The following is a 22,396-nucleotide window of genomic DNA, read 5'->3' on the forward strand; positions in this document are numbered from 1 at the left end:
CCTCGATTTTGATCGAATAAATTGCAGGCCCCAGCTGGCCAAGAGTTTTAATCAGGCTTGAGGTGGTGCAGCTTTGCACAGAACAGGCAGCTACGGCAAGGCTGGGCTTGGTCACGTGGGGATACCATGCAGGCCCGAGAAGTTTCTCGGAGCCCTGATGGGGCAACTGTGCACAGACTATGACAATCCCTAAATAAATGACTAGGAGAATTTTACACCACTTTTAATTTCTTAATGCAATTATTACCTATAACCAATAAAGCAAGAAAAAGAGAGATTAGAAAGTTAGTGTAAAAAAGGTAGCGGGGTGAATTTGAAGGTGCCTCATATACATTTCACAGAATTGAGTCTACAGGGCAGTGATGCACCATTTGTTTTGGGAATTTCTGAAGCCTACATTATACATTTAATTTGAGGAGACTCTTTTCACACCTCCCTTTCCTACAAGTAGTAGGTCTACGTATTTATATATTAAGAAAAATAAGATAAATGTTGGTTGAGGTATTTTATGAGGCACCTCGTAACAACTAAAGACACCCTTGAGTTTATAACCTTCCCAAGGCTGAAATCACTTGTGAAATCCTTTCTTCTTCCCTCCCTGATTTACTACCTCTTCTTCTCTTTCATCTTCCCACCCGCTCACTCAGCATGTATTTGTGAAATCTATAATCTCCAGGAGAAAATGCTCAGTAACTAGAGTCCTGCTCTTAGTTAACTCAAGTTCAGTGTGGAGACAAATCACACCAACAATAACAGCAGTGCTGATAAGAACAACAACAATAACTACTACTACCACTCATAATAATCCAGAACAATCTGTAAGAGCATATGCCCAAGGTCCCATGAGCAGGAACATAAGCTGAGACTTGGAGCAGCCACAGGGGCCCAGAGGGCAAACAGATATGGGCTGTGCCACTGTACCCACAAGAGCCGACTGTGTTCCAGAATCACACTTAGCCTCAGTGGGCCTGTGAAGTGGAGGAAACTGGTCCAGTCACAAGGGGTGCATGCCATGCCTAGGAACTTGTTCTTTACCCCCCCAAAGCAAAGAGAAGCATGTAAAGGAACCACAGTCATATGACCTAGTTAGTGTCCGTGAGGGAAGGGTGGGGAGGAGAACAATGAAAACAGCAGTAAAATCAGAGAGGGACTATGATGTACAGATGAACTAGGCGTGTGTGTATTTACTATTTTCCTCAAAATATGGATGTTAGCTAGGTCCCTTTTAAGAAAATTCTTGAAATGAAATAACTATAGTACATAGAAACCTCTTCCTGTATTGTAATCACAAAGTAACTCATCCTGTCCAAAACAAAGAAATTGGAAATTCCACTAGCCCTTGCATTTCCATGTACGTATTCTTTCTTCAACAGTCCTTCATAGGATTGGTACTGAAGTAGGAACAGTCAGGACCTGACTTTTTATATCTTTTCTATTCTCACATCTAAAAATCCCTGCCTATAGTGAAAGCTTACTTAAATCTGAGCGCATAATTCTTGCTGTAGCTTGGGTTCATATTTTCACCTATTTTCAGTAGGGAACTCTTGACTCTTACCCTCTATAGAACTGAGGAATGCAATTTCATCTTTCAGCTTGCACTGTTCTGGGCTTTTCCCAATTCTCAAGCATTTTTTCTTTTTGAGATATTACCTTCCAATCTCATACTATAGGCATCTGCCATCTAGACTTGTCAAGTTCTTTGTGAAATATCTAACGCAAAGCAAAGCAGTGGAGGTCAAGAGAAAAGTAGCGTCAAACATTCAGAGTGCTACACAGAAATGAAGCTACATGCTCTTAAGACTTCATGACCATGTCCAGATTCCTGGCAGTCTGGGAGAGAGAACCAGGAAACCTAGTGTGGACCTTCCATTCTTTAATTTCTACGCTTTTCCACCACTCCAGGACCAACTAGTGGTGCATAATTTGATTGATTACTGTCTTAGCTTAAATAAAGGCAAGGAGTGGAATACACTGAGCCAACTCAGCTCTGCATGGTCCAGCGCATGATGCCTTAGCTCCTCACTGGAGTCTGCAGAGCCAGAGCGATGCTGTGGTTGGGATTTGGGTCCCCTGATAGAGTGATCCCCTAAGGGGGGTCCAGGACAGACTCATCTCAGTCCCAAATCTCACTCTGTAGCATTTTAGGAAGTTTCCAGTGTTTCTATGTCAGAAGTTACCGATCCAGAGAGAGAAATATGAGAAGTCAAATGGAAGATTAGCTGACCTAGGAGAGGAAGAGGGGACCATTCTTGAGTTCCAAGGCTGCTTTTCATCTGTTGACTACCTGGACCAGTGGTTCAGAGGTGCTCAGTTTCCTCTAGTGTAAAGAGAAGGCCACAATATTCTGTTTCAAGGATTACTGGAGACATTTAGAAATAGCACACGCATCGTGTTTATATGCCAGGAATATAAACAGAAGATGTTGTCATAATTTTTCAAATTTCTTTCCTTATTAATCTGATCTAATAATACTTAGAAATGACTGTTAATTTGTTAATGAAAACAGTGTTAAGTGCTTCTTAGCTACAATGAGCGAGCGGCATTTTGCTGGCAGTTGAGAATTTGGTGTGTGAGAAGGGAACCCTTGGGAAAAGTATGCCAAGAAAAGCCAATTAGGTCAACACGGCCAGGCTCTGGTTACCTGTTATAAGGCGTGGAAAAGGTTGCCAGGACAACATCACGGCCGTTAATACGAATCACGTCGGTAACCGCCTGCAGGATGTTGAAGTAGAAATGAGAGTCTCCGGGTACGGAGCAGTTGAGGCGCGCCTTGAGAAAGGATGTCCACTGCTTCTCCAGGACTCTCTGCGAGCCGCCCATGTCGTTCTTGCAAACCTGAGCCACTCTGGGGAAGACGACCTGCAGAGGGACAACACCCAGGGAAAATGAGATGCATTCTGATTTCCAGGAGATCGTAGCAGAATTTGTCTTTCTTTGAAAATAGAAGCAGAACAACAAGGTGCTTAATTTAATCCGGTGTTTCTAAAATCAGTAGCAAAAAAAGAGGCGGGGTTGGGGGGGTTGGTGCAGAGAGGAACTCAGCCTTGCAACAGCGTGTTTTAAAAGATAAGGCTGTGGCATTTAATCCAGAGCCATAAATCCTTCAGGGGATCCGCTCCCAGCCACATAAACTCATTTCCATACAGACTGCTTAGCTTTTTATTTCCTCAAACAAAAGCACACTTTGTATGCGCCTCGCTGCCATCCTCGAGAACTGCCTCTGGGCCCTGCATCTCATATTCTGAATTCCTCTGATGGTGCGAGCCACCCCAATACTGAATCTGTGCCCTCGACTTAGTGACCTTGATCTACTCGCTGGTAGACATAAGGAAATGGACATCTACTAAGTGTTCTATGGCTTCTTGCAATAAAGACAAAAATTCGGAATTCCGTTTGTGCAAAGCTACTGGGTATTTATTGTCTCTGGTGGGGGGACCATATTCAAAAGAAAACCTCTTGAATGTATCTGGAAACCATATCTCAAGAGAACACAAACACTCGGTATGAAATCAACCACCCATCTGTCAATTAAATTCTCAACAGAAATACTTCAGAGGGAGTGTTAGAAGAATGCATACAGGACTGTGAGGCCCACCCATCTGAGGCTGAATCTGCTCACAGTGCTGACTCGTGATTAGATACCTGGTGCTCATTTCAAGATCACGCACAGCAACAAGAGTCTAGAGCGAACGGGGGGCCCTTCTTACCTTCCCCATGGTGTTATACTCCACCGCTATTTCCCTGAAGAAGAAGTAGATGTAGTTGCCATAGTCCACTGCTTGTACGAAATACGGCTCTGTGGACAGACGGGCACGTTAATTGGTGACATGTCACACAGAGTTAAAGGAACTTCAATCAGTTGCGACCCAAGACATGTTATTAATTAAAAATGTAGGGCCATTAGACATTTGCTTAACACTAACCATTTCTAATGACTTCACACAGGCAAGTACTGGTGATTTCAGAGAGCATTCAAGCCTACAAATTATATCTTTCAGAAGCAGTTGCAATTAACAATGGAGAATAAATGAGTTTCGCATCTCCTGTAATTTTATTTTCCACAACGGAATGCACATATTACAGAAAGGATTTTGTACACATCTCCTTGTCAACCCTGACTCAGAGAAGGTTGTGAATAGCTGCCTTTTTTTTTTTTCCTTACTGTTCCCCACCACCTCCACTCCCCCGATTCCTTTCATGAATGAAATGTTCAATTCTCTTTATGTGGGACTCTGAACGAGAGTTTAAGGCAGAGAAAGATGAATATAATGTACCCTGTTGTACTAGCGGTGGTAGTTTTGTTCATTCTGTAGAAACTCACTGGAAGTGAAAAAGGAAGGCAAATAAATCAGTTGAGGCAAAAGATGCAATTTCCACCTTCCTGTCTGCCAGAAGCTATTACTAAAAAATGAAACTATAGTCCGATTTGCCAAAATCTCCTTCAAGGTATGCTCCCCTCCCCCACATTTTCTCTGTTAATTGTTTGTTCACCTTTCAGCCATTTTGAATCATGCTTGACAGTCCGTAGGGTTGGGCTGTCTCCAAGACTCCGATAAATGACAGCATCGATAGCAAGGAAGTCAGTCACTGTGGCCGAGTACAGTTTTCCATCTTAGAAGAAAACAGAGAAGAGGCGAATGGGCTGGGAGCAAGATGGTGGGATAATAAAGACACCCCCCAGATTGCTTCCCTGCATCAGGCAAATAAGATAGGACAAGTGGGGAAAAATCCAAGAGTCACTGGGAAAATACTTGGCCCACATTTCTAACCATTTTAAATTGGGATCACGAGAGATGAAACATTTTTCATTTTTAAATTGCATGGCAATTTCTAAGCAGCAGCAGCTCAGGGAACAGGGTAAGTGAAAATGGTGTGCGCTTCACTTGATTAGATGGACCTTGACTGAGACCTCAAGGCCAGGGTCCCTTGGACACGGCTACTGCCACCACACCGTGGTAAAGTGGATTAGGTGGGAGCCTGTGGAAAGATAGATGCTGATCGTATCACCAGAAATTTTAAGTATAAGCAGAAGAAATGGAGTCTTCAGCCCGAACAGGTGAGAAGAGGGGGAGGAAGAGGGGAATCCTTAGCAAAAAAAAAGCTGGTGAAATTGCTACATATACCCAAGAATCAGTCACTCATGAGAGCCACTAAGCCATGCCAATCTACCTTAAATAAAGAGACGTTTGCTCCAGTGCTTCCAAAGTCATGAACTGAAAGCATTCTTGATAAACGAGATGCTGACACAGAAATAAGGGGAAGGAGGATGCCGGGTTCAAACTGGGTGTGTTTTGGGGGACATGCTTGAGGGTACAGCCAAGGCAGAAGAGAACAAAGAGAATTAAGGATTCATCCTTTCAGTTCATTTCCTGCACAACAAAAATCTGCACAGAAAAAAACAAAGGGGAATGTTCTAGAATAGTGAAATCTATGCAGATGACACCAAAACAATCATTATATTCAGAGTAAAAAATGACTTCCTTGGGTCATTTATAATGGTTACACATCTTCATTATCTGTGCATCAAAGTGATTTACACACATCGTTTAAGCTCTTCCCCTTGTGTGTGACATAATCATGTTCTTTTTTCCCCAAGAAGCTTTTCCAGACATATGGAAGCAAAGTTCTTGATGTCTACTTTTGGTCTTAGGATCACTGGAATTTACTCAGGCCCAAGTTAGAGCAGGTTGATATCTGCAGCCAGAGATAAGTTAAGTGTTGACTGTGTTGATTAGATTTAAACTGCGGGCAGTAAGCCTTTCTGTGTGTATGTGTGCATGCCTATGTCACCTGCTCCTCGCCAGTACTTTTTGTTTTACATCCAGCGTTGGTTTCCTCACAAGAACTTCTGTTTGTAAAACAGGGCACTATTTTGCCACTTTTGCTAATATGACAACTATTCAATATGGCAAGTATCTTCTATAAATAAGGACTGAGCTTTTATGAGATTTCAAACATGCCAAAGAAAAACTACTGAAATACACCACGGAAGGGGGGCCTCAGGGCAGGCACCGCATCAACTCGTGTGCCTTGATCTGCATAGCTTCTGGAAGGTTGGCGCCCTTAGGAAATACTTGTCCCTGTACCTCAGGCTACAAGTCCTCCTTTGAGTTTACGGTGCAATTTAAATTCACCACTGCAGCCCACATCCTCGAGGGAACCAACCGATGCAGGTTCAAGTGTCAGAACAGTGCGCTGGTGGAAGTTACGCACTTGAGAATATATTCACAAGTACTCTTCCTACTGGCCTCGCTCCTGCTCTTGCTGACTAAGAGGCTTCCGAGACTGTTTCTTACAATGCTCTTTCCCAGTAACACCGTGTTCTCCATTCCAGGGAGGACCCACGTAGCCTTTTCTTTTTAACTCGCTTACAAGCCTCTTCTCCAATCTGTGGCTACATATTCAGGTTCACAGATGGATGATACATGTTGAGTGCAAAGCAGTTTGAGGAGCTAATCTTGTTTCATCATCAAAGCCCTAGTGTTCCTCATCTAGCTAGGATGTACCAGTTTTTAGCTGTTGCGATGGCATTTTAGCTAACTGCTTTATTATATGCTATAGCAATCACTATTATACCAGCACTTCTGCCTCCACCCACCTCCACATACACAGCTGGCAATGAATTCCTAAATAACTTCCTAATTAAAACACGCACACACTTGAAAATGATGGCTTACTTGCTGCTTGCTGTGTTTTATCCTTTGCGGTGGAAGAAAGGGCGGGAAGGGAAGGGGGCGTGTGGGTAAAATTGATCAGCATCATCCCTCAGTTACTGCAGTCATTCTATCAGAGACAGGCATGTCACCTAATTAGGTCAGTGATACTGATGACGGTTTGTTGCAAATCTGTGGATATGTGGCCTCACTGCTCTCAGAGCTTCTAGAAGCTTCCTTTGGTGTCTTCCCTTTTGCCTTCTGTGTGTGGGGAGGTAAACATAGCTGTGCTTGGGGCAGGCAGCCATCCTGTGACTGTGAAGTAGCAAATCCCACTAGCAGAACAAAGTGAAAGAGCAGAGTCGCGACAAGGAACTCATCCTGGATAGTCTGCTGAACCAGACTAACCTAAAAGTCTACCCCACATTAAGTACAAAACCCACATTGCTGGTTTGAGGTAGATTTTCTGTTATTTGAGCCCAGACATGGCCTCACACTGGTAGGTCACAAATTCAAGTACAAAGCTGTGATCCATTTGGAAGTCACAGATGCATGGGTAAGCGTGGCAAAGACTGCTTTTAAGAAGCAAAAGTACACTTTCTATACTAACCTCAAATGGAAAAGACATTCTTAATTACAGTATTCACCAGAGACTCCAAGTAGAACTGTGACTCTGCGAATTCTCCAGAGCAGTTCCGCAGTGACAGACTAAGCACGCAAAGCAAATGCAACCAGGAGAAATCAGGTCATTTACCTGCAAACAGTGCAACGTTGGCATGTTTGGCATCATACGGGCATCTGGCCATTCCACTAAATTCATCCCCAAAAGGTTCCAAAGTATCCATCTAAATGAAATAATAGCACTTAATTAGGAACAACCATCACCAACATTAGTAACAGCAACTAATATTTGTAAAGAGCTTCACATGCTTAAGCAAGTCCAATGCGAGTAATCCTCTAATTCTCTTGAGATTAAACATATTGGTTTCAAATGAGGAAATTGGAGGTCTAGAGAGAGTGAGTCACTTGACCAGGGTTCTACAGCTCAGTGTCTGAATTCAGTCATGTCTGATTGATTTTGCGCCATTCCAGTAATTAGATTCCCCTAGCCTTTGGAATGATCTAGAATTAAGCATCTTGGAAAAGGAATTTCTGAGGCAATCATGGCGAAAACTTACTTCTCTTCCTCCATCACTCCCTCCTGAATTACCTGTTGAGTCATAAACCCTATAGAGAATGACTTCAGGTTTTGGTTTTGTTTTGCCTGAGGAGTTCTGTCATTGTGGGTTAAATCCCAGAAGAAGACACTGGAATTTTTCCTGGGGTTAGCTGGCAGAACAGTATGGCATCAACTGCCAGCTCTCAAGTGGCCTTTTGCACTTCAGAAATGTGTTGGAGTCTCTCATGGTATGGATGAGAAAGAGGCGCTGAGAAGCTGAGGTGCACACACAGGTCAGAGGTAGCGAGGCATGGGGCTGCTATTGGACATCCACCTATTGGTGCTTACCCCAGGCCTCATTTTTGTATGTTAGAGGTTATAAGTCAGTTTTATTTGGCCATCACACCGTATTAAAACAAAAAGAAAGAAACTAATGCTGGTTTCAGTGGGAAGACTGTTCATGAAAACTTGGATTTCTTGCTTCTTCTGAATTGAAAGTCAACTCAGTCCTTCTTGCCTGAGTGGCAGTGGCGAGCTGCAGCTGAGGAAATGAGCCCCAGCACCAGGCTCCTTTCACCCACTGGACATAGCTAAGCCCTGCTTGCTTTGCTCCCAAAAGTTGTCTGCCTGACCTCATAGGCATAATGGGTGGGGCAAAGCCTTGTTAGCTATTCAGACTTCTACTTCCCTTTCCTCCACATCACACTAAGCTCCACCTCCCGTCTTCCCTTGCAGTCAGGTGTGACCCCATGACTAATCTCAGCCAGTGGAATGTGAGGCTAAGGCCAGGCACTACCTTAACATTGTGCAAGTATCTTTCAAGAGTTGCCTCTCTTTCTACTTTCCCTTCCTAGATACAGAAAACCCAGTAGAGAATTGCAAGACTAGTCATAGAGAGGGTAGAGGCATGACCAGGTGGGACTGTGTCATCCCAAGCAACACAACCCGACACTGACCCACTCTCACTGTTATGGGTCTATTGAGAATGACCCACCACAGTCAGAGGTCAACCTGTCTGTGAGAGACAGCAGGCCCCCCCATTGATGTTGTTTTGTTGAATGCTGGTTCCTTACAATGTGATGAGGAAAAACAAAATCCCAGGCGATGTTGAATGAAACATCATTCTAGGATGGACTTCCTGAACCTTTTTGCTTCAAGTCTTTGTTCCAAGAAGCTACTGACCCTGCCGAGGGAGGACTCACTCTCCTGTTGCCTTCTTTCCTTCCTTACACCACGGGACTCCACAGCATGTAAAATCACAGCTCCTTGAGTCTGTACCTGATCTGTGCATCATTCATGTTTATACAGTCCTCTGTGGTTCGATCTTCTTTATAGTTTAAGGGTATTTTGTTTACCACTTGGCAGCTACACAGTTTGGCTAGAGATCTGAGAACTGGTACTGAGGCTGGACAGAAAGGTCTTTAGTACTAAATTTAAGGTGCCTTAAGTAATGGTGCTTTGGGTCATCACCCAGGAGGAAGGAGCAAGGGTCTGTCTGGACAGTTGCGTCGTCCAGTTCTGTTGTTCTGAACTCCCAGAGATCATTTTTTTCAGGGATATGACTGTCCCTTTTCTGACTGCGCTCGATTTGATATGGTTCCCCTGGAAGCCACTTATTTGTTTAAACTGTCAGTGAGAGTCATATAAAGCTATTGCATTAAAAACATTTGTAGGCAAAGATGTGCGAGTCAGATATCCTTAAAGCAAATGTACTCTTTCAGCCACATTTGTATGAAAAGCCTTTTTCTGATATTTTATCCCAACAAAGAGCTTCCCGTTGAAATGTGACTGACTTTGTGCTCTGCGGGGCAGGCAAAAATTTGGAAGTGATCTTAGGATGCAGCAAAGCAAAGTAGGTACCCTTATCCCAACCAAGGTGGTCTGTGGTCCTGGCAGTGGGGATCTGTATTTTTAAATGCACCTGCTTCTCAAAAGTGGCCACATTCGTGGCTCGTCCAAGGCAGGAAGGAGTGAAGAATGAAAGCAGGGGTTTGTGAGTCTGGAGAGGTCCAAGGACAAAACAGGGCCCAGGTGAACCCCACCTTCCATGAAGTTGGAACTAATCCGTGTTAGTCATCGAATCTCAGACTTTAACAGCAGCCTCCAGGGAGTTAACTCACTACAGAGTGCAGATAATTATACAACGAATCGGTGTGATTTTTGCAGAAGGTCAAGAGGTAACAGGAAGGAAAAGGTAAAGGAAAGGAATACAGCTTGAGATTCACAATGGGTCGCCTACAGAATCCTTCACCAGATCATCTTTAGCACATTTACCTACTTCTATTAGAAAAGGTGCATAAATTAGGGCTCGAGGCAGAAGGAAGAGATTGAAAATTTGTCCCTGTTCTGCTCAAGCTGGTCTCATCAACTTGCTGCTTCTTGGACTGTGACACTTGAGCTTTTCAATGGAAGGTGGATCTTGGGTTTTGCTTGGAACCTTTGGTCCTGATCCCGGAAACAGAGTCCTTAACAGAGAGGCAGTCCATCCCCCCTGCGGTCATGTACACCATGTCCTGTATCTTACAGTCAGGTCATATAGATGGGGACTGCGTGGGAAGAATCTGTCTGTGGTTTCCGAGAGGCCTGGGCTTCTGGAACGTGTCTCAGCAGGTATGGCTAAAACAAGCAACAGGTCTCACTACAGGTGAGGCGTCTGGGGACTGGAACACAGGCAGCCACAACAGGCTGCCTGTGTATCGCCTTGCCAAGGAAACCTGCAGTTTGTCATAAAAGATAGCTTTCCGGCTAGGGGATTCCTTGCGATGTGTTAGAAGCATTCATCTTAGTAAGTCCAAACAGTACCAAACAGGGGTGGAATGTTAAGTGGGAGAACTGAAGTCGGAACCTCAACGAATGCTGTGACTGGCGAACATGAGCATTGGATCGGCCTGGCTGCCTTGGTCAGGAATGAAGGCTTCCGTGTAACTTCAGTATTTGACGACAGGATTTTTTGGCATTCATTTGGATCTTTAAAAATACGATTTCAAGGCCCTCCCTGGTGGCGCAGCGGGTTAAAGCACAGCAGTAAGAAGTTTAAGCCACTTCTGCATGAGTTCGATCCCCGCCTGCCCAGGAGGTGACCACATGGCGCGGCAGACCTCTCCTGACCCGCCCGCTGCTCCCCTCATTGGTGTACTTCCTTGATCTGCCTGTTCTGCTCCCTACTTTGTCTCTGGTGAAGCCTCTCACCGCCCCTAAGCTTCTGACCTGTACCCCAGTTCTGTATAAATAAATAAATACAATCTTTAAAAAAAAATACAATTTCAAAAATGACATTTATCTTGACTACTGAGATCTGGGGGTGGCCCCTTACAGCGGGAGTTGGAGACATGCACCTCCCTTGGCCCACCCTAGTCCGGTGCTGCTGGGAGTTCCCAAGTGGAAGACAGAAGGTGAGCCCGAGACTCCAGGACGCGCCTCTCCGTCAGTGACAGGCAGAGTCTTTTCAGACTGTCACACCAAAGACTCACTCTGGTATGGGCCCATCTTTACTTTCCTCGGACTTGGCACTTCACAAGAAGGTGAGGGATGCCCCAGTTCATGCTGCTGGAACCCATATCTGCACTCCCCCTCCATCAGGAGGCCTGCTCTTCCGTCTTCCTGTCGACTTCTCTGTGCGTGTGCCAGAGACACCACCGTTGCCCGCGGCCAGTCACACTCAGTGTGCCCCCGCCCCCGGCCCCAGCCTTCCTCCCACACTCCAGCTCAGTGGTGATGGCCCGCCGCTCATCCTAACCCCTCCCTCTCCTCATCCTGCTGGCTTATCTCCACTTAAGTATTTCCTGAATCTTCTCTCTTCCCTTCGTCTCTGGGGCCACCTTTCTCTCCAGACTCATTTTTATTATCACTTTGCGCTTTACAGTCCAGTACTTGAGAACCAAATGGAGCTTCTCCAGCTCTGTACGTGGTATGTTTTACTCAGTGCCTTCATTCATGCGGTCCCCCTGCCTGAAATCCCTTCTTGCTTAATTTGGCTAGCTGCTGCTTCCTGACCAAGGAAGGCTTTATCTCATCTGCTATAGACCCCAGAAATCCAATGGAGGACCTCTCTGGGAGCAGAACCTCTCAGGTTCTGGACAATCTGGGGTTCAGGGTTGGGGGTGAAGATGTTCCCTGTGTAAGGAGTGGCTGGGAATGCCAGCGAGAGAGGCTGTCTCCCACTCCAGCAAGCTTCTCCTGATGCTTCGTCTCAGGCTAAGTTCCCTGTTGCGCTTTCATAATGCTTTGCGTATGTCGGCATGGCAGCCACCGTGGACTTCTTCTCCCTCTCTGGCTCCCCCAAAGATGAAGGCCTCCTGTTTGTCTTCAAACCCCAAAGCCTGGTGTTGAGAGAAATGTGGTCTGTGTTTGCTGAATCAGACTGTGGCCAAGAGGAGGGGTGAAGAAAGCTAACGTCTGTGGAGCCTGGAGCTCGCATGAGCTCACATCACAGCCTCTGCGGCAACGCCTCTGTTGCCTGTCGCTTCCTGGCGACTAACCAGCTGCACCACCTCTTTGGCCACCTGCCTGCAGGCCACAGCAAGTAAGGCCATGGACAAATAAGCTCAGTGCTAGATGAAATGAAATTCCTTTGCTCTTCAAAACCTCACCTAGGGCAAAATACAGTTTCCGACGGAATGCTTTTGAGATACCTTCCAAATAGGAATCATGTAGGCTATAGGTGTGTTTCTGTGCTCAGAGAGGAGTGGTAGGGTAGGAGAGAGGGAGAAACAGTGAGGGAATCCACAAGACACAGTGTGAGGCATGTTGGGATTCTGAACAGTAAGGGACAGGATGTTGGAGAAATGACCTTGACAGGGTAGGCTCTTTAAAGATCTGTCAGCCAATCCTGGACCATCAGGAAGCTCAGGAGCCTGCTCAGGATGGCTCACGTGGGACACGCGAGAGGAACCGGGTGGCGTCTGAGCAGGCCTCTTAGGCTATGGCAGGCACAGTCACAGCAAATCATGAAATACCTCCTGGCTGGGTGGTTCCGGCAGGCAGGACGGTGCTTACCTTATAGTTTCTGCAGGAGGGGTTAAAGGCATTAGTGCCGCAGACAAACAAGGTATCGTCGCTTTTCTTTAGAAGAACTTTAATAAAGTTGTGACACTCGTCCTGGAAAATAAGTCAGACTCGTTGGTATCCAGCCCACTTGATGCAGAAGCCCCTGCTTGCCCATCTACCACGACCAGCTGACAGCGAGATCCAGGCTGTGGCTGTGTCTGCCCGCTCAAAGTTCAGGCTCCTCCTGATACTAACCAGAAGATGATGTTGACAAGAACAATTGCTTTTGGAGCAGTAAATGAAAGCACGGCATAGCGAGGAAGGCTCTGTGTTTATGTCACAGAAGGAAGGCAGACCTGGGAGAGCCAACCTCCCATCATATTAATGTTAATGCCAGATGCTCCAGGGTCCCCTGATGTAAAAGGCTCCTGGCTGAAGTGTGTTTTCGTGTTGTTCAGGCTCAGCCCTCTGTGTGCCTGATGCAGCCTTAACTGAGCGCTCCCACAGACCCCCCCCCCCGAGTGCACTCAGAAGATGGGAGGGGGGGCGCGAATGGGGGAGAGACTCGGGGGGGGGGGTGCTACCAGCTTGGTGTCCATAATCCCCAGTATCCCTAAGGAGTTCACCACGACAGCTCTGGCAGCTGTCGTAATGTTTCATCACATTAAAAGCAAACTATTTTTTGCAAATTAAAGCCCTCAATAAGTTGATGGAAAAAGCAATTACTGGGGAAAAGGGACTAACACAAACCATTCCACAGCACGGTCTACAGCGAGAGATAACGGCCCAATAACGGCCCAAAACTTAACCAAAAGTGGCAGCTGCAGGAAAAATGAAAATTGCCTACCTTATGTTTTCCCTTCATTCTGCACGTGTCAACATCAGCCTGTCTAGATTTCCATGTCAGTTTCTGCAGGGATCAAGAAAGAAATCAATGAGAGTCCAGAGGTTGTTGCATTTGATTTGAGAAATAAGAGTTCCCTTGGGGAGAGTAGAGGCTGGCCATATATTTATTGAAAGCTTTCCGCACCCTTTCTCCATGATTAATTCACCATAACAACAGAAGATAAGAGATGGAAATGTTCATTTAATTTTGAATGCCTATCTATTCATTAAACTACAAAAACGACTTTTTTTCTCTTTGAGATAAAGATGGAGGAGGAAGGAAAGAAGAATAAACAACAGTGTGGAAATTTCACACGAAGTATCCAAATTGGCTGGTGAGATTATGCTCATTTTAATAAAAAGCATGTCTTTGGCCTTGCCTTTCATTTGATGAATCAACTTTCATAAAGCGGTCTTTTTCCTTAAAATATGGAAGTCATTTTCTTCAACATAAAGGAGACATTCACTGGAGGTGGACAAAGATTTAATTCAGGTTGGGCTCCTTCACGTAAATTCAGGGACTGAAGGGATTGTCCGCTTTGGTGGCAGATTTTATGAAAATACCTCCATGTGGAGTTATAAAAGAAGCTTAGGTTATATTTTATGTGTGCTTGAAAAGGATAATGATCAAATTCCTGAAGCTCAACAGTCAAATCAAACTTAATACTGTAAGACCTGGAAACATAACAATGAAACATTTCTGGGAGCAACTTTTACATGGGAAAATTGATATTTTTTTGGACAGGACAAATATGGTAATATTTTATTATAGGAATTTAAAGAATGATTTAAAATTCTAAAGCATGTATGCACACATGTTCAATGAATAAAATATGAAGTTCCTAACTGTGAACATGAATTAAGCCCCAATTTATTCCCAAATTAGGATTCTACAAAATATCCAAAATCATTTTTCGCCATGCCATCTCTACCAATGCATTTAAAATACACAACCTCTTCAGTGGCTACTCCAAATTCTTTAATTTCAGGGTTTAAAGTTACTTACTTTGCTACAATAAATTTCTTCTGTATGTGATGTGTCTATATCAACAGTATAAATATGGTCCCTGTAAAAAAAAAGTAACACAGTGTCAAACACAAGAGTCAAGATAGTTCATTTTCTCCTAAATGAGAATGTTTGATTCAAGGCAGATAAATCCACATCATGCTACTGAAAAACTGGACTTCTATGTCTGGGGATGAACTCATTTGCAACAGATGCTTCTAGATCACATTGGGCACCTTCTGATACGAGGTGCTCAACTTATTTTTTGGGTGGGGTGGTGAAGGGACACTTTTAGTGGTACAGTCCACAGTCTCTTTACTGCCAGATCGTAACATCTACATATATATATATATATATATATATATATATATATATATATATATATATATATATAGCTCAAGGGAGAGGACTCTGGAAGTTCATTTGGCTCCCAAATCAGGATGCATATGGGTTCACCTGCCGCTTCAATATCTTCAAATCCACGTTCCAAACACTTGTTATTCAACATGCCACATTTGTTCATCAAGAGGGCCCAGAAAAAAGCAAATCTATCTCCATCTCTCTTTGGAAAACATATTTTCAGCCTCAGCTTTGATGATTTGATTGACACGATGGAAGATGAGAAAGGTAAAATTATTTCCAGAAGCCACTCTTTCCTTCACATGATGATGGTCAATTAAGGTCTAAAATGTACATGAGCTAAATAACGTTTACATTTCTTGCTTCTGTTCACCTCCCCGTTTTGCTGAGAATTCGGTTGCCTTTACAATTTGCTGCCAATCTCCCCCTGGAAGGGGAGAAACAGAATCAGCAGCTCAGGTGTGGAACTATATTTAAACATCCCCTTCTGTGTGAGCTGAGTACAAGGGCGTTTTTGTCTGGAATTCAGAAGAAAGAAAAGAAAAGAAGTACGCTCAACTGGAGGGACATGGGGGCTAGAAAGGGAAAGCAAAACAGCTCATTTTCCCTTGAAATAACATTGACTTTTTCTAAAATGCAGGAAGTCCTGGGGCTGGAAATTATCCACAGCTTTAACTCAGGACCTCAAGGCTCCTGTGCAGGCTTTCAAGCCCCCTCATCGCTTAAAAGAAAGTGTAGGGGTAGGGAGGGAAAAGAAAGGAAAAAACAGAAGAAAGAAAGGCATTATCTGCTGTCAGGATTCACTTCAATTTTTCTCTCCAGTTCTTTGGAAATCTGTTTGCTGTTGCTTTTAGGGAAAGTACAGCAGGGGGAAACAAAACAAAACAGGCTGTTTCGTGAAAATAAAAAGAATGGGTGAGGCCGTTGGCTTACATGATTCCTTTGCCTGCTACTGAACTGCGTGTGCACGCAGGCAGGAGTGCTGTGTGCGTGTGTGCACGCGTGTGTGCGTGCGTGTCAGGGTGGCAAGGGGGAGAAAGTGGAACTCACTCAGTGGGGAAGTTCTTCCCCCTCTGGCAGATGCCAGAACACTGCTCTTTCATTTCAAGGCAGTTTTATTGCGTTCATTTATTACTTGTTTGACTTTATTGGCGGTGCTGTGGGTCAGGCTCATTATCGGAATGGAATTGCCTATTACTTTGGTATGGGGTGAGAACAACTCCAAGTTGTCCCTTGCCCTGCTTCCCCTCAAAATTTTAAGTAGGCACTGAATGTATGAATTGTAAATTAACAGCTGATTAATATGCATCAGCAGCTCCAGGCCTCTTGGATTGCCCCCTTCTGGCAAGGCCTGTTTATGTTAATTAGCAGTTTAGAGATTAAACAAGAAAGAGAGAGAGAGAGAGAAGAATTTACAAAATGGATAATAATAAAGCTGAATTGAAAGGGGTTCTTGACATCGAGCGCACTCAATCCCACAGTTCTAGATGGGTTGCAGTTGGCTTCCAATGGCTGACATAGACAGAAAGAGCTGAGAAACCCTTTAAACATGGAATGCTGTGACCAAAATCTCTCTTTGGACAACGGTCATCTTTTTCACTTAACCAGATCACTTCCCTCAGTAAACAGAAACAGTGCTCCCCACTAAACCACACTCCAGGGCCGGGGGTGATTCCCAGTCACCCGCAGTACACCCCAGGATCCATGTGCTGCTCTTACTGAATTAAGTTATTTGAACACAAACTGACTTAATCCTCCGGTTTCCTCCCTCCGCCTCAGTGGGTGCCACTTAATTGTGTTAGCATGGCTGAAGCCTGGGGGACGATTTAACTTTAAATCGTGTTATTTGGTGTTACTTGCTGCCCTGGGAACCTGGGTCTCTCAGGGGAATGCTGGGAAGTGTGGGATGGAAAGGGCAGGAGAGTCCTGGAGTGAGGTGGCAGTTCATGAGGATTGCTTCCAAGCTTGTGTGTGGAAGGGAAGAAGGGAAGTGGCGGACCATAGCCTGAAGAATCTCTCACTACTCAGGTGTTCATTACAAACTAGATTTTTTTTTAAAAAAAAAAAAGATTGGTTTATTTATGCAAACAGAACTGAGGGACAGGCCAGAGGTGCAGGGGTGGTGAGAGGATTCGCCAGAGACAGTGTGGGGAGCAGAACAGACAGGCCGACAAAGTACACTGCTGAGGGGAGCAGCGGGCGGGTCAGGAGAGGTCTGCCACGCCATGTGGGTCACCTCCGGGGCAGGCGGGGATCGAACTCATGCAGAAGTGGCTTTAGCTTCTTAGTGCTGTGCTTTAACCTGCTGCGCCACCAGGGAGGGACCACAAACTAGACTTTTAAAGAAAGACAAGTGTGTTCTATAGTTTTAAAAAGCTGAATGCCTTTCTCCTTTCCTTCCCTCCAATTTCTTTCTTTTTTAGGGTAGGGGGTGGAGATAACACTGCCTTGGCTACAAAGAGCTGGCATCAACTTGTTGGGAAACAGGGCAGTCAGATCCACCATTTTCCTTTCCCTTCCAGAAAATCAATGGCAAAGTGAACAATGCATAGGAGATTCTTGAGTCAACCCATTTCTCGCAAGCCCAGTGTTGAATCATTTATTTTGGTCCGCCTTTAGATAATTGGGTACCGATGTAATCTTCCAGCCCTGCTCCATTCTGGAAACGAAAAGTACTATTTAAGAAGGAGCTCATGTTCTAGCAGCATGCTCACTGGAATGCTTTTTAGTGAATACCAACAGTGACTGACTATGCTCTTGGGTGAGTGCTGTTCCCAGGACAAATGCTACCCACCTGGACAGCTCAGGAGGCTGCAGTAGAAGGAATAATGGCAGGCTCCAGAGCAAGGCCTACTTCCTCCCCAGCCTCTTTTGACCCTGTCATCTTCCGTCCCTGTACCTTGCTTCCTTCCTCTCAGACACGAGGGTAATAACAACTCCTTCTCATAGGATTTTCTCCCCCATGATTAAATGAATTGACATTTATAAAGCATTCACAACCATAGTCGCAATTTACATAGTACATATTACCAGTGTGTGCTGTACAGTATTGCAAAATAGAATTTTTAAAGTGTTCTGGCATTGCTCCCTGGAATGAAAAGGGGAACTGCAGGATGTTGGGAGCCAGTTAATGGTTTTACTCCTTGTTGCAGAGTTCCTCATTTCAGAGCATCAGAGTGCGTTGAAATGACTTGAGTGGTGTTTACCTGTTTTTGACCTACACTCGTAGCTCTACTGGCATCATAAACATAATCTCAATTTCTTATTGCCAGTATGATCAGCTAGGACCACAGTGGAATCCCACAAAATAATTGCTCACTGTCTCTGTTCACTGAGAATTATTTTGAATGAGCTGCCTACCCCCATGGGTAGGTATCATTAGAACCCCGTTATCATTAGAACCCCAAAAACTTCATCAGGTAATTTAACCTTTCGTTTGACTTATAGCCAGAGAAGTTATGGTCCAGGTAAATTAAGTGTAGACTTGAAACAAAAACCTAAATCTGTGTGTGACCTCCTTTTGGGCAGTGTTCTTAACATGCTTTTCAGCCTTAAACTTCACTCTGACATTTTGCAATCGCTATTTTTTTTTTTTTTTGAGATTCGGTGAAAATACAAACAGGTTTACTCTAGGCACACCTACACACTCTCTAATACATGTTTACAAAGTATCCAGGAGAGAAGCACGCTGCTGGGTGCGTGGGTAAATATTTTTATATACATTCAGGATAAACAGTGGGTTGAGTCTAAGCTTCAAAATAGGCAGTTACTTCTACCTCCATCCACGTTAAGTTAAACACACAACCTTGCAAGGGCTGACTGCCCCATTCGCAAGTGCCCTCGCATTACGTAACACTGCTTCCGGCGCGGTGACGTGCGACGTGACGTGACGCCGCGTGCGTCACTCACCTAGCAGCAATGTAGAGGGTCCTGTTCATGATCATGATCATCTGGATGTCCAGCCTGTGCCTCTGTGTGGTGTTCCGTCCTGGCTTGTGGCCCACAAACACCGGATACTGTTTTGTATCTGTGAAAAGCGGAGATGGGGGCGAGAGAGGGAGAAGAAAATGAAGCCAAGAATTCACAGCAGGGGGAGAACCCCCAGGGGGCGGGCCCCAGAACAAAACCACTTGGAGGCGGGACCCCCCGGCGCCATCTTCCGCTCCCACGCGGGTCTGGGATTCCAGAAAACGCGGGGATCACAGGGCGCTCCTTCAGGACCAGCGGGTCACGCTTCACGTCCAGAGGACCGTGAGCCTGGAGTTGTCTCGCAAGGGGTCACCGCAGCTGCCTTGTCCCTCTTTCTGGGGGTTCAGCTTGCGAGTGAACCCTTTCCATGAAGGTGTCTTTTCTTCCCCGGTTTTCTTTTCATCTTTTTAGAGTCTAAGCCGGAGAGGCAGTCTGCCAAAGATCTTGTCTCGGGACAAAACTATTTCAAAGCAGCCTTCCCATCAATCACCGCAGAGGCAATGTGGTCTGGAGGCAAAAGCCCTCGTCCAGGAGCCAGGAGAAAAATACAGTCTCCACAGGCGTCCAGTTGGAATAATCCACTATTGAAGGCCGGCCCAGCTAGGTTGGTTGGCATTCGAGGAACTGTGGGAAGCTCACTCTTGAGTTAAGCAATTGGCTAATCTCACAGAAATGGGGTCTTTGGCAGGCCAGGGTCAAACGGAGTGTAGCCAGTTGGGCTCTCTGGAATTTTCCCGGGCTTGGAGAGGCAGTGAGTGCATTTCTCCTCTCCTGTAGCTCTCCTTGACTGAGAATGGGCACTGTGGACTAACAGCTGACCTTTAGAAACACCTACCTCTCAAAAAGCTCTCTGACTTTCAATCTACGATCTCCAGAGCCCTGGCAATCCTCCAGAGAAACGAAGTAGGCAGGAAAGATATGTCAGTTTTTTAAAGGCCAAGAGTTTGGCGGAAAGTTGGGGTAAGGAACGACTTGAACACCACACACAGATGCTCAGATCCCTCCGCGAGGTCCTGAGTCCCTTAGCATCTCACTCCAGAGCCTCGATCTGTCCTCCAGTCAGCTTTGCTATGGGGTTGGCTTGTGCGTCTCCTCCACTGGCTGCATTTTCACTCACCCATGATTGAGGAGCTTGCTAAATCAAGCCATGTTTCTCAGCTATCAGGGGTTGGAGTGCCTACTGAAGTGTGAATTTTCAGAAGCACATTTGGGCTGGGATCTCTTCTGTACTGGAGCACCACATACAGAATGTAGCAAAAGAAATGCTGTTTAAGGTGTGGTACCCTTAGGTAGACTAGGTCACTAAGAATGAGGACGTGGCCTCCACCGCTTGGTCTGCAGTCACTTCCTCTGGTGGTTGCTATGAGCATCTCATCCTCAAGACGCATTATCTCATTTTACAACCCAGAGCATCCAGCTTGGAGCTGGCCGGTTTTGCTAGTGCCACGTATTTGTGTTAAATGCCTTCGGTGTGGTTTGTTCAGAGCTGGTTTGGGGATAGCTGCTGGGAAAATCGCTCTTTGGGGAGAAGGTTCTCTTTCACCTTTCCTGTGATATTTTGGCTTTTGAGAGGAAAAAAGTAGTAAATCAGTTGTTTCATCCCACTCACTTCATCCCACTCACGGGGAGGGCTTCCTCTTTTGAGGAGCAAACTGAATTCTCCACATGCTGCTTCCTACTCCAGAATGCAGGAGAGACTTGTTATAACAGTTAAAATAGGATCTCTGTGAATTAAAAAAAATCAGTCTACCCAAGTCTAGCAGTGATGCAAGTTGTTTTTCAAAAAGTTCATCTTTATCTCTCATACTCCAAAAGAGACTTTGTTATTCTCGTGTAGCTGTAACAACGCCCAGCTAGTAATTACATGTGAAAATGCGCAATACTGGCAATACCCAAATGCTAGAGATTTTCTCCCAAGCTGGTTTTCAGACATGATCTTGGCCTCCGTGTAATGAATGAAACGTTATGGGAGGTACTGAGAAGTTTCTCACATGCTGCCCACATTTGCATCTCCACAGCAACCCCGAATAGAATTAGGAAACCGTTTTCCCATCAGACTTGAATTAGACCTTTGCCTCGGACAAGGCAAAAGACTAGATCTATTTTATTAAAATGTTGGTTTTTATATTTTGCTGGTTCATGCAGGCCGATGTGCCCACAAAGGGAGAGACGAAGGGTGAGGTGATGGATACTCACAGTTGCCATGCGAAATACTGATCGGCTCAGAATCTTCTGGGAAGCCAGCCCCAGCAAAGTGTAGCAGTGTGAAATATAGCAGCAAGGCTTCTGACCTCATAGTAGTTCAGCGGGGAGACTTTATTTCTCTACTTCACCCTGCCAAAGAGCAAAGAAGGAATTTTTTTTTTTCCAAGTCAGCTATATTCAATTCCATAAAGTGAAATGGTCTCGTAGATCAATTGAAGAGAAAGGGGCCTCCCCTCCCTATTTCCCATTGTGAATTCACTGATTATTGTGTTTTATATAAGGAGCTTGTATCCATCACCCTTCACTCCTCCCTGTGCACCTGAGCCCTCTTGCAAAGCTTCTCCCAGACAAGACAGAGATAAAGCCTTAGTTCCTTCGTCCCCAGCCATCCCCAGCCATCTCGAGGTCATTATCAGTGGTTCTGTCACCATTACTAAACTCTGCATTCCAAAGAATGTGGACAACTGAGAAAGCTGCTTTTTTTAAGGTAAATACTTCTTCTTTGCAGCAGGTTACTACTTCAAAGAAGCAGGAAGCTTCCTGCTTCCTCTCTTTCTCCACCCCAACCCCAAATGTTAACTGCAGCCAGCCCAGGATCTTTCAAAAATCTGCAGAGATTGCCAACATTGAAAAACCGAGTGACTTGCAAACTTTTAAAAATAAAAATCAGAGTATCTGCCTCATACTGACCTAAAGAGCATTTTCCCTCTGGTACCTCCCTCCACTCTATAAACACACACACACACATCTGCTCACTTATTTCCATTCATTACCTTATATTGGAGAGTCTCACCCCTGGTGTATATATTCTATAGTGATCTTAGAATCAAATAAAACCACAAATCTAGGTTTAAAAAGAACTATACACTTTCAGGTACTATGAAGAATACTATAGGGGGAATCTGAATTCATATCCTGAAGTGGTATTGTTGATTTTTTTTTTGAGCAGATCTCTGTATATTTTAGTCTCAAATACCACCTCGCAATGAAATAGTAATGAACAGACACGCCAGAAACACAGTTCTGCCCATCTGTGCTTTTTTAAAGATGCTCTTTATATGTAGAAAAATTCTCCTAAATCTTAGAAGTAAAAGCAACCCCATGTGGGGCTTCTGGATACCGTGAAAGAAGACTTGTAATATAGTAAACACCTCATCACTCTCAGGCATATTT

The 22,396-nt window shown here is 44.8% G+C and overlaps 1 protein-coding gene across 1 annotated transcript in view; it reads right to left on the reverse strand.

The window, feature by feature from the left end:
- Positions 1-21,314, reverse strand: part of SEMA6A (sema domain, transmembrane domain (TM), and cytoplasmic domain, (semaphorin) 6A) — a 68,921-nt gene extending 47,607 nt beyond the window's left edge. Inside the window, exons 1-9 of the mRNA XM_012727947.1 lie at positions 21,215-21,314; positions 18,959-19,076; positions 14,690-14,750; positions 13,646-13,708; positions 12,808-12,909; positions 7,408-7,498; positions 4,492-4,611; positions 3,708-3,796; positions 2,642-2,859 (exon numbers count right to left, since the gene is read on the reverse strand). Coding sequence (XP_012583401.1) covers positions 2,642-2,859; positions 3,708-3,796; positions 4,492-4,611; positions 7,408-7,498; positions 12,808-12,909; positions 13,646-13,708; positions 14,690-14,750; positions 18,959-19,076; positions 21,215-21,314 — 962 coding nt within the window. The remainder of the gene's footprint in view (positions 1-2,641; positions 2,860-3,707; positions 3,797-4,491; positions 4,612-7,407; positions 7,499-12,807; positions 12,910-13,645; positions 13,709-14,689; positions 14,751-18,958; positions 19,077-21,214) is intronic.
- Between the last annotated feature and the right edge of the window lie 1,082 nt (positions 21,315-22,396).

Source organism: Condylura cristata, unplaced genomic scaffold (genome assembly GCF_000260355.1).
Source record: "Condylura cristata isolate star-nosed mole 26May11 unplaced genomic scaffold, ConCri1.0 scaffold00021, whole genome shotgun sequence".
NCBI lineage: Eukaryota > Metazoa > Chordata > Mammalia > Eulipotyphla > Talpidae > Condylura > Condylura cristata.